The 18,807-nt window shown below is 41.2% G+C and overlaps 1 protein-coding gene across 2 annotated transcripts in view; it reads right to left on the minus strand.

Annotated features, from left to right (window-relative positions):
- Positions 1-18,807, minus strand: part of LOC124798109 (EH domain-binding protein 1) — a 187,264-nt gene that overhangs the window by 73,813 nt on the left and 94,644 nt on the right. For both annotated transcript variants that reach the window (XM_047261365.1, XM_047261364.1), the window contains exon 11: positions 13,694-13,943. In XM_047261365.1, the coding sequence (XP_047117321.1) occupies positions 13,694-13,943 (250 nt within the window). The remainder of the gene's footprint in view (positions 1-13,693; positions 13,944-18,807) is intronic.

Consider the following 18,807-nt stretch of genomic DNA (forward strand, 5'->3'; position numbering starts at 1 on the left):
CATCATGAAGCAGGAGCACCCCTTGTCACGTATCATTCCACAATGGTGGTTTTAGACAGACATGATACCCCATACACATTCTTCATTATCAGATGGATGCCCACCATGTTTGTCATTTGGCAGCCAAGAAAAGAATAACAGCACAGTAGTTTGGATGCATTTGGTAATAACACCACCACAGTTTATGTTTCCACATTTACCACACGTGTGTCAGAAAACCACAAATGCCACGCTAACACCCTGCCTACATGGTTGGTGCTTTCATAACCACTTCAGAGTTGTGCTACACTGCATATATGCTGCAGCAACACCCTCAAATGGAAAGTTTTTGATTGCCCCTTATATAAGATGACTGAGGCAAAGTCAGGGAAGTCACATTGCTGCTAGGTTCTCCCAACACACTGTTTTTGGTTTTAAGCCCAACAGAATGCATTTCAGTGTACAGAAAAGAACTATTTTGTCTGGTCATCATCAGCACTCTCAGTGGTCTCTCATAGCATTTTATAGTTTTCTATGAACTCAAACAAACTGAGTTTAAGAAACAAAGACTGGTGGGGAACAGAAAAAGGTATATTCTCAGTGTTTTTTCCCATACCAAGAAGTATAACAAATCAGTATTAAATAATCTAGTTTATAGAACTATTAAGAAAATGTACAATTATAATTAACAGTTGTAAGCTAGTTCATTACTTATTAATATAAATTGTAGAAATATTACAATTAAAATCTTCAGACTCTCTCAGGGTGTGCCGAAATCCCAGAACTAAAAAAAAAAAAAAAAAAGTGGTGATGGGTGGGGATGGGAGGGGGGGTGGGGAAGGAGTGAAATATGTTTAGCACTTTTTCAAGGGTACTGGTAAAACCAACTGTGATGGAATGCATAGAGGAAACAATGTAGACATAATTTTCTACATTGTGCACATTGATCAAACTAATTTTAGGATGCATTTCCAGATGTGCCTACTTCAGTAGCAACAGCAGGTAAGGTAAACGAATGAGCAACTGCAAGTATTAGAAACCTCTATGAGGCTCAGCAAGCTCCAAATTACACAGTCTGCAGATTACCTGTGTACAGTCTGGAAATCTTTGAAGAAATAAGAAATGAAAGCTGAAGTATTCTATTACAATCAGAATAAATATTTTCATTTAGAATACACTATTACACATGTGACTCGTGTTTTACCACCAGAAGATGAAGCCATCCCCAATCACACTGTTTGATGTAACTGAAATATTTTTCTGTTGTTTTCCCATTTCACCTTCAAGAAAATGTAGAGACTCTATCCTGATACGTTCATGGCAGATTTTCTGTCCGTCTGTCAATTTAATAAATTCACTTGCAGCTAAGAATTGATAGCTTTTAACTCACATAAAACTGATAGTAAAAGAAAATGGTTTAGATTTTCTTCTGGGATGCTTCCCTTCTTTTTCTAGGTTGATAAGAAATGGCAGCATACTTTTGAAACAGCACCAGCAGGTATGGGTAGCCAATCATACTTTTCTAGCCATTGATAATCGCAGCAACAACCTACCTCTGTCATCCTGCAGAAAACGTTCTTGTTTTGTATGAAAAGATGATTTTTGTGAGTTATCTTCCACATCACTCACACAGCAAATAAACCAAGCTGTCATTGTGACAATGAAAATACGTTACCCACTGAACAATGAAAAAGCCTGTGCAAGAATGTTTTAGACGTCCTCAGTTTCTGGAAATCCTTATATATTCCTGATGCAATCAGCAGTATTTGTAAGGCCTGTGACAACCTGAAGACAACAATAACAGCTAACTCATGGAAAAAATTGCAACATCATCTACAACAAGTGGCTTTCAATGCTATAGTGGTGATGAGCATGACGATACTGCTACTCAACTTGCCAATCTTGCGAAACAAATTTCTTGTTGGGAAGACGTACACGATGACAAAATTTGGCGAGTGGTTCAACAGTGATGACTTTGAACCAGAATTTGAGCTGCTAAATAATGTGGATGTAGTGAGCAAAGTTAGTTTCGTACAGAGGACATTAAGGAGCTTATTAACACACAAACTAAGACACCGAAATGCGTTAACCTGTTATTGCAGTAATACATTCAATTAAAAGAACGGTGTGCTTTATTTCCTAGACTGCAAGCATCACACGCTCATGGACACTCTTGCCTCAGTAAGTAATCAAGTGTGAGAGAGTGCTTCTGAAGTGGAGCTACTGCATGCATATTGTTACACTATGCTTCATAGATCTCTCCCCCTCTCCACCCCCCCATGAACCATGGACCTTGCCCTTGGTGGGAAGGTTTTGCGTGTCTCAGTGATGCAGATAGCTGTACCATAGGTGCAACCACAACGGAGGGGTATCTGTTAAGAGGCCAGACAAACGTGTGGTTCCTGGAGGGGGCAGCAGCCTTTTCTGTAGTTACAGGGGCAACAGTCTGGATGACTGACTGAACTGGGATTGTAACATCCACCGAAACAGCATTGCTGTGCTGGTACTGCAAACGGCTGAAAGCAAGGGGAAACTATGGCTGTAATTTTTCCAGAGGGCATGCAGCTTTACTGTTAGTCCCCCATTCAGATCTCCGGGTGGGGACTACTCAGGAGGACATCTTACCAGGAGAAACAAAACTGATGTTCTAGAGATTGGAGCATGGAATGTCAGATCCCTTAATCGGGCTGGTAGGTTGGAAAATTTAAAAAGGGAAATGGTTAGGCTAAGGTTAGATATAGTGAAGTCTGAAGCCAATACGAACAGCTAGTCATGTGGATACAGGTTTGCAAATACAAAATCAAATAGGGGTAATGCAGAAGTAGCTTTTTTTAAAAAAAGTAGGAATGCGGATAAGCTATTATGAACAGCGTAGTGGGTAACGGACACGAAGCCCATGCCTACCACAGTAGCACAAGTTTATATGTCAACTAGCTCTGCAGATGAAGAGATTGAAGAAATGTATGGTGAGAGAAAAGAAATTATTCAAATAGTTAAGAGAGACAAAAATTTAATAATCATGGAGGACTGGAATTCAATAGTATGAAAAAGAAGAGCAGGAAAAGCAGTAGATGAATATGGACTGGGGGTAAGGAATGAAAGAGGTAGCCGTCTGGTAGAATTTTGTAGAGCACAACTTAATCATCGCTAACACTTGTTTTAAGAATCATGAAAGAAGGCTGTCTACATGGAAGGGACCTGGAGACACCAGAAGGTTTCAAACTGATGATATAATGGTGAGACAGAGATTTAGGAACCAGGTTTTCAATTTTATGACATTTCTACAGGCAGATATGGACTCTGACCACAATCTATTGATATGGAATGTAGTTTAAAAGTGAAGAAACTGCAAAAAAGGTGTGAATTTAAGGATATGAGACATGGATAAACTGAAAGAACCAGAGGTTTCAGAGATAGCATTAGGGAACGACTGACAAGAATGTGGGAAAGAAATACAATAGATGAAGAACAGGTATCTTTGACGGATGAAATAGTGAAGGCAGCAGAGGATCAAGTAGGTAAAAAGACGAGGGCTATTAGAAATCCTAAGGTAACACAAGAGATATTAATTTTAATTGATGAAAGGGGAAAATATAAAAATGCACTAAATAATCAGGCAAAAAGGAATACAAATGTCTACAAAATTAGACTGATAGAAAGTGCAAAGCAGCTAAGCGGGAATGGCTAGAGGACAAATGTAAGCATGTAGAAGCATATATCACTAGAGGTATGAAAGATGCTGGCTACAGAAAAATCAGAGAGACCATCAGAGAAAAGAGAACCACCTGTATGCATACCAACAGCTCTGGTGGTAAATCAGTCCTAAGCAAAGAAGGAAAAGCTGAAAGGTGGAAGGAGTATGTAGAAGATCCATGCAAGAGCGATGTGCTTGAGGGCAATATTATGGAAATGGAAGAGACATAGATGAAGATGAGATGGGAGATATGATACGGCGTTAAGAATTTTAAAGAGCACCAAAAGAACAGAAGTAGAAACAAGACCCCAGAAGTAGACAACATCCCGTTAGAACTACTGATAGCCTTGGGAGAGCCAGCCATGACAAATCTCTTTGATCTAGTCAGCAAGATGTATGAGACAAGCAAAATACCCTCAGACTTCAAGAAGAATATAATAATTTCAATTCCAAAGAAAGCAGGTGATGACAGGTGTAAGAATGACCCAACTATCACTTGAATAAGTCACAGTTGCAAAATACTAACACAAATTCTTCATCGACGAACGAAAAAACTAGTAGAAGCCGATCTCTGGGAAGATCAGTTTGGATTCTGTACAAATGTAGGAACACATGAGAAAATACTGACTCTACGACTTTTCTTAGAAGCTAGGCAAACCTACATTTATAGCATTTGTAGACTTACAAAAAGCTTTTGGCAATGTTGACTGGAATATTCTCTTTCAAATTCTAAAGTTGGCAGAGGTAAAATACAGGGAGTGAAAGGCTATTTATTATTTGCACAGAAACCAGATGGCAGTTACAGGAGTTGAGGGGCACAAGAGGGAAGCAATGGTTGAGAAGGGAGTGAGAGAGTTGTAGCCTATCCCTGATGTTATTCAATATGTACATTGAACAAGCAGTATAGGAAAGTAAAAAACAATCTGGAATAGGAATTAAAATCCAGGGAGAAGAAATAAAAACTTTGAGGTTTTCCAATGGCATTGTAATTCTGTCAGAGACAGCAAAGGACATGGAAGAGCACCTGAACGGAATGGACAGTGTCTTGAAAGGAGTATATAAGATGGACATTAACAGAAGAAAAACAAGGATAATGTAATGCAGTTGAATTAAATGAAGTGATGCTGAGGGAATCAGATTAGGAAATGAGACAGTTAAAGTAGCAGATGAGTTTGCCATTTGGGCAGCAAAATAACTGATTATGGTCGAAGTAGAGAGGGTACAAAATGTAGACTGGTGGTGGCAAGGAAAGTGTTTCTGAAGAAGAGAAATTTGCTAACATCAATTATAGATTTAAGTATCTGGAAGTCTCTTTTGAAAGTATTTGTATGAAGTGTAGTGATGTATGGACGTGAAACATGGACAATAAACAGTTTAAACAAGGAGAGAACAGAAGCTTTTGAAATGTCGTGCTGCAGAAGAATGCTGAAGGTTAGATGGGTAGATCACGTAACTAATGAGGAGGTACTGAGTAGAATTGGGCAGAAGAGGAATTTGTGGCACAACCTGACTAGAAGAACGGACTGATTGGTAGGACACATTCTGAGGCATCAAGGGATCACCAATTTAGTACTGCAGGGAAGCATGGAGGGTAAAAATCACAGAGGGAGACCTGGAGACAAATACGCTATGCAGATTCAAAAGGATGTAGGTTGCAGCAGTTACTCGGAGAAGATGAGGCTTGCACAGGATAGAATAGCATGGAGAGCTGCATCAAACCAGTCTTTGGGCTGAAGACAGCAGCACCACCACCACTTCACATTACATCTCCTACATTTACTTTCTGCACCAAGCTGAGAAAATAGATATACAAACTTTCTCTACTGTAGGTAGGCTGATAACACCACTTCCTTCATATAAAAAAATACTGAATATAAGAATGATACATAGGGAATCACAGCACAGGGTAAACACACTAGCCAAAAAAGTTCCCCTCTTGAGTATACAGAATCATATTGACTTTGATATCAAAAACTAGGAATTCATTCGAAGCACAAGAAAAATGAATAAACATCACTTAATATTCAGAATCCATGGTAATTACTCAAACTAGTATAGAAGAGAGAACTTCAACAGTGGTCCCACGACATCATCTGTTTCAATGGGTGGCTATGAGGTATATCACGCCAATTTCAGTAATGTCATGTTCGACCACTACACTCTTGGCACAATACAAGAGGTTTGTGCGACCCAATCATACCACTTCTGTGGCTATTAAGTTTTTCTTTCTACAAAAACAACTAAGGGCATAAGTGCCCATGTCATAACCTTAGATAAAAAAAAAACTTAAAAGTGACTAGATGTTAAGACTTATCAACAGAAAGAATGTGAGCTAAGAAAAAGGACTTCCTTGTGGAGAAAGGTGCCCAAAATACACAATGAAAACAGCAGGTGTCCCAAACCATAGATTCGCCATATTTCTATGACGGATAAAAAGTAAAATGTGGTCGAAAGCCTGCGCATATTTCACTAAAACAGCTGATAACTCAGATGGAAAACATACAATAGAATGTAAGTGGTTAAGAAAAGGGCATCAGGTCAGGAAATAGCAAAACATATAAAGTTGACAACAATGAGCACTAAGTGGTGGGGAATCACCACTTAACAGATGGTGATGGCTAAAACGACAGAGCCCAATTCGTAACATAGCTAAAATAATCTCCTTGTGTAGAGGGGGTCGAGATGAGGTCAGCCAAGCCGTGGGATAGCTTTAATTCCCTGGAGCTTGTTCCCATGGAGAGAAGACCAGTGGTGAAACCAAAGTGACACCACCTGCCAACAGACGGCAACACATCCGAAGGGATGGAAGAGCTAGCAGACCGAGGTAGATGGACTTCAGCCTTGGCAGAAGCATCAATGGCCCCATTTCCTGTCAGACCGACATGACCAGGAACCCCCATGAATGTCACAGTGGCTCCCTCAACAGTAAGTGGAAGCTTTCTTGAACATGCTGCACTAAGGAGTCGGCTGTTTACCGAATACACAGGCTCTGAAGGGCACTATGAGAATTGCAACATATGACAATTAAAAAGCCTGTATTGCCAGATGTACTGGGTGGCCTGTTGAGCAGTGTTCTGGAAGCCGATACCGAAAATGGTAGGTGCCAAGAGTGCACACCTAACCCCATGGTTGCTCTTAGAACCATTAGTGTACACATCAGATCAGTGTACATGAAGATGCTGTCACTAAGTTGTGTGCGAAGGTCGACAAACTTAATGCGATAGACCAAATCTAGGGTACTTTCCTGAGGAAGTGAATAAAGTCCAAGATGAACACAGGCTGCCACACAAAACTAAGGTGGTGAAGGGTTCACACCCATCAGGAACATGGCAGGCTGCATGATGTTAAGCTGCTGGAGCAGGATCCAAAAGCAAACTCTGGGAGGTAACAGAAAACGTGACAGCGGTAGTTCGGCAGCTTCTGCATAAAGGCTCTCAACCAGGCTGTGTAAAAGGCACCAGTCACCAAATGGATTCCACAATGGTGGATTGTGTTAAGACTGTTTAAGATGGACGAACGTGCAGATGCCTAAACAAAACACCCATAGTCTAGTTTCAAATAGACAAGGGGTTGGTATACATGGAGAAGGGTGTCTGATCCTCTCCCCAGGAAGTACCACTTAGGAAATGTAGTAATCGAGAGACTGGGTACAGTGTGCTGTCAGGTAAGACACATGGGAGGTCCAAGAAAGTTTTCTATAATGCAAGAACGCCAGGAATTTTGTAGTTTCTGCGAACAGAAGAGCAACAGGCCCAAGATGTAAAGAAGTTGGAAGAAACTCTTTGTGCTGCCAGAAATTCATACAAATGGTTTTGTCAGTGGAAAAACAAAAGTCTGGACAAGTATAGATGATCAAGACATTGCTGAAGACACCACTCGGAGACAAGTCCGTGGAGAACAGCAATAGATCGCAGAGTTGTCAACAAAAAGAGAGTTGGAGATCCCTGGTGGGAGACATACTATAATAGGGTTAATGGACATATCTCATGATGGAGCTTTGAAGCACCCCATTCTCCTGGTTGGCGAACTCAGACTTGGACGAACTCACACATAACTTGAAAATGTGATCTTTTAAAATTCCTGAAGGAAACAGGGTAGGCGGCCTCAGAACCCCATGTGTATAGAGTACGGAGGGTACCAGCCCTCCAGCAGGTGTCTTAGACTTTCTCCAAATCAAAAAAACATGGTCACAGTGCGGTATTTCCTCAGAAAACCACTCATGATATGGGTTGGCACAGCCACGAGTTGGTCAACTGCAGAACGATGTACTCAAAATCCATACTGTGCAGTGGTTAGCAGATTGTGAGACTCAAGCCACCATATACGACCCAGCTTGAATCCATCCCTTTGCAAACACAGACAGTGGGAGAAATTGGGCAGTAGCTGGAAGGAAGGTGTTTGTCCTCATCAGGCGTAGGTATGGGTATGACAGTGGCTTCACACCAGCATCTGGGAAATCTGCGATCTGACCAGAAAAATGTGATTGTACGTGTGGTGGAGAAATTGCTTGCCCACAGGAGAAAGCGCTGCACCATCTGAATGTTAACACTGTCCAGCCCTGACCGAAAGATCGGGATGAAGTAAGAGCAAGATCTAGCTCCCTCATAGTACAGGCAGCTTTGTAGCATTCATGATTCTGAGAGGAGAAAGGTATCACCCAAGTTTCCTCCACTCATTTTGGAAGGAGGAAGGCATGATGGTAGAGAGTGGAGCTCAAAATCTCAACAAAATAGCAGCTGAAGGTGTTGCAGTTAGCTAAAGGGTCCACAATGACATCACCTGTTACAGTCAGACCGGAAATCTGGGAATCAACCTTGGTCTCAGAGAGCTGACAGAGATTGACCAACACGCCAGAAGAGGAAGTGAGTTGTTGAAAGAACAGGTAAATAAATAAAGCTAGCTTTTTTGCTATCACAAAGAATGCAACAACACTGTGCACATAATTGTTTATAATGGATACAGTTCACCATTGTAGGAGGGCAGTTAAAAAACTCTGATGTCTCTGAGAGAGAACTGTGTCACAGCACAGAACATCTCAGTCCACCAGGTGACTGGGGCACTGTGCAGGAAAGATGAAGTAGGGGGGTATGGAGTGTTTTGCAGTGGCAAGAATAACGATCATGAGGTACTTTACCTGGTCATCACAACTGCGAAAATGTTGTTCATCAAAGGTTAGCAAAGAGGATACAGCCTCCAGTCATTCTCAGAAAGCTGCCAATTGGGTTTATACATAGGCGGGGTAGGAGTCAGCAAATGTATAGCACATGGGAAATGGTCCCTTGAGTAAATGTCAGAGAGAATGGACTACTCGACCAACATTCTGGGCAGCACAGAATGAGAAGTCCAAATGGGAATAGCAGTGCATGGAGTCTGAAAGGACCATGGGTGCTCCAGTGTTAAGACAGATGAGGCCAAGTTGATTGAGAAGGTCAGCCAACAGGGTACATCTCAAGACAGGTTCTGGAAGAGCCCCAAAGTGGGATGTGTGGATTAAAGCCACCAAGCAACATAAAGGGGTGACAGAGTTGACCAACAAGATGGAAAAAGTCTGCTCTGTTGACACCGAATGAAGGATGGAGTAGATGTTGCAAAGAGAAAAGATGAAGCAAGGAAGGATCATGTGGACTGCAACAGATTACAGCCAAGTGTTCAGTGAGATGGTTTGGCTATGAACATCATCCCAGATGAGCAGCATGACTCACCCATGAGATGGAATGCTGACCTCGGGGGAAAGTTGAAAGCGGACCGGAAGGAAATGCGAGAGGTCAAAGCAGTCGTTAGGACGTAATGCTGTTTCTTGGAGGCAGAGAACACGTGCACGCTGGGATTCTAAGAGCAGTGTAATTCCTCCTTGAGGGACCTAATGCCATGAACATTCCATTGTAGAAGAGGCATAATGGGGAATAGGACGCAGGGAACAAATGAAGAGTAACAACCTCGGCAGCTGCCGAGTGCCAGGCTTTCAAGACTTGTTGCTACAGGGCATAGCGGCTATGAGATCTACAGAGGCGTTGGCATTCTCACTGGGTTGGCCTGCTGATTCCAAGACAGAAAAAAGGTAGGCAGTGCACATAAACATAATGGAGGTCAGTTGGGTGAGGGTACCACATGAAGACATTGTTTAATAGCATCTGCAAGTCAAGAAAGGAGATGATCATTTGCTTTTGTATGATTTCTTGGAGTCTTTGCAGTTGGCAGATGAAGACTCAGATGTTTGTTGGCTAGTGGGATGTAGTAAGTTTTCATAGGAATATTATGTCTTTTTCCTGGCCCATCAGTTGTGTAGCAGGCAATTCACCACCAGAGGTGAAGATTTGGTGGCTTGTTGCACAGCTGGAGGAGAACAGGAATGGGATGCTACAATTATACTGGGCAATTTTACAATTGCAGTGCTGAACTGGAGGTCACAAGTTTGTGTGGCCATGGCCATGTCTTTTGTGGAGCGAGATGTAACAATAACGGTGCCGTAAGTGCTGGATGGTGAGATGCAGAGATTTCGACAAGCCAACAACTTGCAAGCAAGAGGGTAAGGTACTTTTTCCTTCACCCAGATCTCCTGGATGGCCTGCTCATCTAGATACATATGACATTCATGAGATAAGATGGCACAGTTGCCTTTACAACTGATACAGAGGGGAGGTCACCTTTGTGAGCATCCCTACAATAAGTAACACATTTGGCCATGTTTTTACAGGACAGGTGAGTGTGGTTGTAATGTTGATGCTGGGAGCAATGCACTGGGTAGGGAATGTATGGTCAGACTGTGATGACTTCATAGCCTGCTTTTACCTTCAATGGAAGCACTATTCAAGCAAACATACGGAAAAAAGTGTGTTTAGGCATTAAGGTTGCAACAACCTTTTTCATTACCTGACGGACAACAGTGACACCCTGATCAAAGCAGTAAGTTTGGATTACTCCTTCAGTCAGACCATCAAGCAGCTGAATGTAAACACCATAACACGAAGAATTCAGCGTTTGATGGGCCTCGACATGAACAGAATAGCCATGGAGCAGCAAAACTGTAAGCAGTTGTTGGGCTTGAAAATCACAATTGGTCTCCAGAAGCAAAGTCCATTGCATAAACGAGAGCAGGATTTCACAGGGCTTATAATAGCATCAACACCTTTCTGAACAATCAATGGATTAACTGTAGCAACGGACTCAACATCTTTGGTATGTGATGCCATGAGGCACCGAGGTGCAGCTGGGAGAGTCTTGGAACCTTTAGCCTCATTCTGTTCACTTTTAGTAGACATAGACTGAGATGGTGATTAGCTCACTAAGAAAAAATCCCCCCATGATTTCCAACATCTCTGATGGCAGGCTCCTTCCAACTGGGGGTCCCCAAGATTGGGGCTCACCCGCCTTACATGATTGTCCATACCTCAGGTCACATCTCCTGAACTCCTGACTGGGACAAACTGGCAATTTTGGAAGGTCACAGCTCAGGCAACCACCCCTCCGTGGGCCTGACCTGTAACAGGCAGTACGTACAACCCCTATCTGTCAAGCTGGGTCTTGGAACTACACATTACTCAGTCACCTGTTACAAATCAAACACATGGACTGGCCTTAAGGAGCACACTGGGAGGAAGAAGAAACAACGAGGAACCTTACACACCCAGTCAGAGGAAGGGTAGGACATGCAAAGTGAATACAGAAAGAAAAAACAGATGTGGGACTGCTCTGATGGCAGGCTACTAAAACTTCAGAACACATTCCCAAAAATATCCCAGACGTGTTCCTCAAGGGAGGGGAAAAATTACAGCAGGAGGAAAGACATGCAGCACAGAAAGGGAAAAGGTGTTGCAAAGGCTGTGGTTCCAAGGTACCCAAACAATGGTGAGGCCCCTGGGATGGGGGTAGTAAATTGGGGAACTTTCCACTGTGCACAGTTTCGTCTGACAGGTGCACCAGTATATGTAAAGAGAAGCAACAATACTTTACTAGTCTCAGAGTAAAGAACATTGTAAGGGCAAAAATCTGCAGAAGAAAACTGAATGGTGGTTGTGTTAGTTACGAGACAGAACTCAAAAATTATCTTATGTTGAAAGGAGATCTGAGCACGTGAATGATCTGTCAATCTATGTACAAAATATTAAGGAACTGATTTACTTGTAAAACCATTTTTAAATATAACAGTTATTGCAAGAAACTTTGAGTTCCTTGGTAGTTTTGAGAGATGATGAAGTTATCTTTCCAGCACTGCAACTACACAAGAGGATATGAGGTCCATCTCTTACTGCTGGAGCATGGTTATCAGGTACTGATTAGCAGGCCCCGATTCCCAGCAAAGTACACACATCAAAAAAAGTTGTGCATCACCTCGGTTCCGAGAGTTCTGGAACCTGTACAGAAAATTGGAATAGATATCAACATAAAAATCATGTCCGCCCTTTTTATTGCTCATGAAAACCACACATTGCATGTTGTACTACCATACAGCGGGATCATCAGAGATCATGGTCCAGACTGCTGTACACACTGATACCTTTAATACCCAGTAACACATCCTCTTGCATTGATGCAGGCCTGTATTCATCATGGCATACTAGCCACAAGTTCAAGTCACTTTTGGTCCAGATTGTCTCACTCCTCAATGGCAATTCGGCATAGATCCCTCAGTGTGGTTGGTGGGTCATGTCGTCCATAAACAGCCCTTCTCGATCTATCCCAGGCATGTTCGATAAGGCTCATGTCTGGAGAACACGCTGGTCACTCTAGTCTAACGATGTCGTTATCCTAAAGGAAGTCATTCACAAGAGGGGCACGATGGGGGTGCAAATTGTTATCCATGAAGATGAATGCCTCACCAATATGCTACTGATATGGGCACTATCGGTCGGAGGACGGCATTCACATATCATACAGCCATTTCGTCGCATTCCATGGTCACCAGTGGCATATGTCGGCCCCAAATAATGCCACTACAAAACAGCAGGGAACCTCCACCTTGTTGCACTTGCTGGACAGTGTGTCTAAGGCATTCAGCCCAGCATATGTGACACTCATCAGTGAACAGAACGTGATTCCAATCTTAAGTGGTCCATTCAGCATGTTGTTAGGCCCATCTGTACTGAGCTGCACGTGTCATGGTTGCAAAGATGGACCTTGCCATACACGTTGAGAGTGAAGTTGTGCATCATGCAGCCTAATGAGCACAGTTTGAGTTTTAACACTATGTCTTGTGGCTGCACGGAAAGCATTAATCAATATGGTGGCGTTGCAGTCAGGGTTCCTCCAAGCCATAATCTGTAGGTAGTGGTCACCCACTGCAGTAGCAGCCTTTGGGCAGCCTGAGTGAGGCACGTCATCAACAGTTCCTGTCTCTCTCTGTATGTCTTCCATGTCCGAACAACATCACTTTGGTTCACATCAAGATGCCTAGACACTTCCCTTGTTGAGAGCCCTTCCTGGCACAAAGTAACAAAGCGTACTTGATCGAACTGCAGTATTGAATGTCTAGGCATGGTTGAACTACAGGTAACACAAGCCGTGTACTTCCATCCTGATGGAATGACTGGAACTGATCGGCTGTCTGACTCCCTCCGTCTCTAATAGGTGCTGCTCATGCATGGTTGTTTACGTCTTTGGACACGTTTAGTGACCTCTCTGAACCGTCAAAGGGACTGTCTCTGTGATACAATATCCACAGTCAACATCTATCTTCAGGAGTTCTGGGAATCAGGATGATGCAAAATTTTTCTTTGATATGTGTATATCAGGCAACTGGAATATTTTATAAGACACATGACTGACAATTTGAGAAACTGTAATATGTAATGTAGGGGTTGGTAAGAAAATGAACCCTATTCGTAAGCAAGAAGAAACTTATGACACATAAGACACCCATAAACCATTATTTATTAATATTCTTTTCATCAGCCACAGAAAGAAACCTGCCACGGCTGATAAGACAGGGAAGTCTGCTAGGATGCTGAGACAAGGGAGCCACAATGTAAATTATATTTACAGGTACACACTTTAATTGTGTGAAACTAACTTACGATAATATACCTTTTCTCTATTAAATTTGTCCTTGGTAGGGGACAAAACTTTTCCAATTATACTCTTTGAGCTGGCAAGAATTTTGTCTTTGACATCTTTTACCGATGTTGGAGACTTTTCTGAATTGTCCCCAGAGTCACCAGACACAAGTGGTAACCGGAGCCTAAGTAAAGAGTTCTGCCGAGCTGTCTTTGGGGAAAGAACTGCACTTTTGTTTCCTTCACTGTCACCTGTTCCTTCCGAATCAATTGAAGCAGACCTGAAACACACACAGACTCAAAAGTTACACATAAACAATAATTCAAGTTGTTGGCCATCTGGGCCAAACTAGAGATAAAACTTTAAATTTCTTCACACTGTGAGGGATCACATTTGCACAGCCATTTAACATATAACTACCATCAGTAACAGATCATCCACAACTCAATCACTGTAAAATAGCATTTACTAACAGAAAAGCAGTTCTTTCAAGAAGAGATACGTATAGAAATTAGGACTTGCAGCCTGTTACAATTTTATACACTGAACACCCAAAATTCCAATAGTAAGATTTTCATCAAATATAGAGTGCAGTAGTTGTTCCATCATCCATACTTCCTTAATCAGGCAGTACTGTTAGGCTACAAGTCTGAACCAATGTGAATTTATTAATTTGCTTATGTCAATTGTTACAGCCATTACTGATCGAGGACCTGGATATCTGTTGACAAAAAATAAAGCAATGAGCTGGATATTACATGAATATTGCAGAAGGGACATACAAAGAAGAATTTAGCAGGAAGCGCCAACACACATTCCTGCCCATGACGGCACTAAGTGGAAAACCGGAAATTTTCATCATCGAGCTGAAAGCATTAAGTTATGCATGACAAAAGAGTAAACAAAAATTATAGGAGTAACTCAATGTCATTAAACAGTAGATACAAGACTCTTGATTAGCATGTGTAACTTTGATTCGTCCCAAACAATGAGCGCCAAGGAGATTTTGTACTTAGATGTCTACTGCTACTTGAACACATAATCAAAATTTACAGCTGCAATATCATAGTTCTTATAGTAAAGGTGCTCATTGTAGTGTGTCAGAGAACACGCTAGATGAATTACTAATGAAAGTTTATACCTATATTATCTAAATAGCGAGTTTAGTGTGGTGTGCACGGTGTTCCATGTTAACACACAGTCACTTATGAAGAATGGCAAGCCATCACATTCCCTCTACTTATTTCCAATTCTGGCCTGGTACATACAGAAAGTACGTCGTGTAAATACATTAAACCACAGCATGTTCACATGCTTTATCCATCTATGCCTTTCATACATTGTGAACCATCATGAAGTGTTATAAATTATGTAATGCAGTATTCCATCATTTACCTAGTGTGCATCCTGGATAGTATTTGTGTTCTTTCTTCTTCTGATATTTTGGCTGGGGCTGGCTGTTTTGAGGGAAGAGACCAAACTGCGAGGTCATCGGTCTCATCGGTTTAGGAAAGGACGGGGAAGGAAGTCGGCCGTGCCCTTTCAAAGGAACCATCTCGGCATTTGCCTGGAGCGATTTAGGGAAATCACGGAAAACCTAAATCAGGATGTCCGGACGCGGGATTGAACCGTCGTCCTTCCGAATGCGAGTCCAGTGTGCTAACCACTGCGCCACCTCGCTCGGTCTGATATTTTGGCTGATAACTTTACAGTAATCTTTAAGGTGAGTCATTGGCATGTTATCAGGCAGAATATGTGAGAAATAAATAATACTATTATGGATCTGCACCTGAAAGATGATGGATTATTCTACCTGCTAGCAAAACTTCAAGAAACATATGTAATACTTTTCAATAGTGTCACTTCCTCTTTATTTTCTTTTGACACCCTACTGAATGCTTGCATTTTTTAAAATATTTGTATGTATCAAACAGTCTAATGCAACCCGAAAAGCAGAATCTGACTCCCCCCCCCCCCCTCCCAATTCCCACCACCATTTCTCTCTTTAGAGTTTGCAGAATGATTAAAATTGTATTAATTATGCTGGCTACATCAATTCATAAATTCTAGATGACGGACCATGCTCTAGCATTTTCCTTCGTAGGCCTACGACAGTACTAAATACCAATATCAGTGAATGGTACTAAATTACTTTTGGTTACAGACACATTTCCCTAGATATACTTTGATATTCGTGTGACATGGCTTCTGAGTCAAAGATGTTGAAGATATGTTTAATTTATTTCGAACCATTCATTCTTCATAAGTGGCCATAAAATGAAACACTGTGTTTGCACAATGTGTCCTCATTTTTTTCTATTTTTGAACATATTTCATGTATAGATTTTTTTTATGTAGATCCTATTTTAATAATTCGAATCAATAGACTGTGTTAGACATTTCTCTCCTTTTGTCCTGAATGGAATAATAAAATGCGAATGGGAAACAAGCAGGGTTACAGTCTCTGTCCAAATATCCAGATATAGGTTTCCCATGGTTTGTTTAATGCTAGGATGATTTCTTTGAAATAGACACATGAATTTCCTATCCTTGTGCTGCGAGTAATTGTGAATTCCTTTTCTGGAGATTGACCTGTCATAGTTTTATTACTTGAGACATGAAGAGGAAAATGAACATGGATGATACAAAAGAGTAGTTGGGTACAGGAGTTACTGTCATCCTAATGCTTACTGAGGCAGTAACAAGGGACGGGATTGGACAAGGTGGTTCTGTGATTCAGCAGGCAGTGTTTCAACTCATGCTCTATTATCACTGGAGACTTCATTGTGAGTATGCCCGTACAGTTGCTCATTTACACTTCTTAAAGTGCAAACTTGATGCTAAGTGCTAACCTGTTGCTAATTATGGAGGAAAAAATGAGAAACTTCACAGAAAGCAAGTGCCACTATTACTCAAAAACAGATAACAGATTCTGAAGACTAGGGCAGATTACACACGCGCCTCTTTTCTTTCTTTGTGAAACAAATACTAACAAAGAGAGAGAGGGGCTGGCCAGTACTTACCTCAGCTCAGTACAGCCGATAGATACACATAAAACAGAACAGAAAATTTACATTCCTAGCTTTCGGAACTTTGTTCCTTCATCAATGAAGGAACAAAGTTCCGAAAGCTAGGAATGTAAATTTTCAGTTCTGTTTTATGCGTATCTATCGGCTGTACTGAGCTGAGGTAAGTACTGGCCAGCCCCTCTATCTCTTTGTTAGTATTTGTTTCACATCTTATACGAGATTTTCCATTAATCTTTTCTTTCTTTCTTTATTTTTCTTTTTTTTACAAATCAAGCACTGTGTGTGTGTGCATGTGTGTGTGTGTGTGTGTGTGTGTGTGTGTGTGTGTAAAAAGTGTAATTTGATCAGTTATGAAGTCAGCACAAAATATTTAAAAATGCTACTAATTGAGACAGAGGAGGAACAAAGTGTCAAAACACACACATCCGGAACAAGGATGACATAAACATTAATTCCATGATATGTTCAATTGCTAACTACAGTATTTGCTAATATTATCATCAACTGCATAGGAGCACCTTAGATTACAATCAGGCAAGGGATCAAGTTGGCTGTAGACATAGATACACCACAATGAACCACTTCCAATTAAGTTAAAGAAGAGAGAAGTGAGTGAGAATTACTTTTTATCTGAAATACATAGATTTTGGGAAAGAGTTTGGCTCAGTTTTATCAAAATCTGTACAAACAGACCTTGAAAAACAACACACTGGAATCAATCTAAATATGTACACTGAAGAATATGCACATCATTGCTACATCATCAATTACACTTCATTAAACAATAATTCAGAATTCAAAGGCAAAATTCCGTATCACTAAATCAATTATCAGCAGCTGCAGAATACATTTTCATATCCTTAATGTGGGAAAATGAAAATACATGTTAATAGAACATACCTGAACCTCTTTCATTCTGTGGAAGACACTTTTTTACTGTAAGTGCAGATAGCCTTCAATAACAATCAGTATGCAGTACCAATTTTGAATTCACTTGTGAAACATATTTTTCAAGGAAGTAAATATTTAAGCAAGCAAGGTTTCCTTAAAAATTACAATTTCTTAAAGTATCCAATAGCTAGCAAGATTCTAAAACAATAATTTCTACAAAAAAAGGTGATAGTACATTGAAACACTTTAGCTACATGTACAACATTGAACAATGAGTCAATTTTAATTTTTGAATGTAACAGTTTTTTCATATATCTAAAATATCACAATGATTATTCATTTCACGGTGAAGTGTACTATATTTGTCTATGAAATCTCTTATCTCAATGAGAAAAATACAACCATTCATTCTAAAGGCATAATATCCTGAAGCAACAGATCACAAAAGGGGAAGGTCTATTCATATTATATTACAACTAGCGAAACCTTGACTGGGAATTTATGTGACTTGAAATGAATTGGTAAATTGGTTGGGATCTTTGGTATTAAACATTTTTATACACTGATCCGCTACAACATTATGACTACTGACCTACTATTGATACAAAACCATCCAGGCAACAGCAGTGTAACTTGGCGAGGAGTGACTGCTAGACACACACACACACACACACACACACACACACAGGCTGCATGTAGTATCAGTGAGCTTGCTGCCCTAGAGTAGAATGGGGAAGGCGTGCGCTCTATCTGAGTCTGACCAAGGACAGATCGTGATGACCTGGAGGCTCGGCAAAAACGTTTCTGAAACAGCACAGCTTTTTGGGTTTTCCAGGAGTGCTCTGGTGAGCGTCTTCAACACATTGCGAAACCAAAGTGAAAACATGTCCAGACATTGCGGGGTTAGGCAGCCACCCCTCATTACAAAGTCGAACTTCGTAGGCTGGGCAGACTGGTGAAATGGGACAGGTGGCAAACTGTGGTAGAACTAACATCAGATTTTAATGCTGGACACAGTACAAGTGTGTCTGAACACCCAATCCACCAAACACTCCTAACAATGGGCCTCTCCAGCTGACAACCCATGCATGTGCTAATGTTAACACCATGACTAAGACTAAAATGGGCACATGACCATCAGTACAGGATGTTGGCACAGTGGCAGAGCACTGAATGGTCTGATGAATCCCGGTACCTTGGGGGGGAACAAATCTGTAGTCTTCC

Source organism: Schistocerca piceifrons, chromosome 5, assembly GCF_021461385.2.
Source record: "Schistocerca piceifrons isolate TAMUIC-IGC-003096 chromosome 5, iqSchPice1.1, whole genome shotgun sequence".
Taxonomy (NCBI): domain Eukaryota; kingdom Metazoa; phylum Arthropoda; class Insecta; order Orthoptera; family Acrididae; genus Schistocerca; species Schistocerca piceifrons.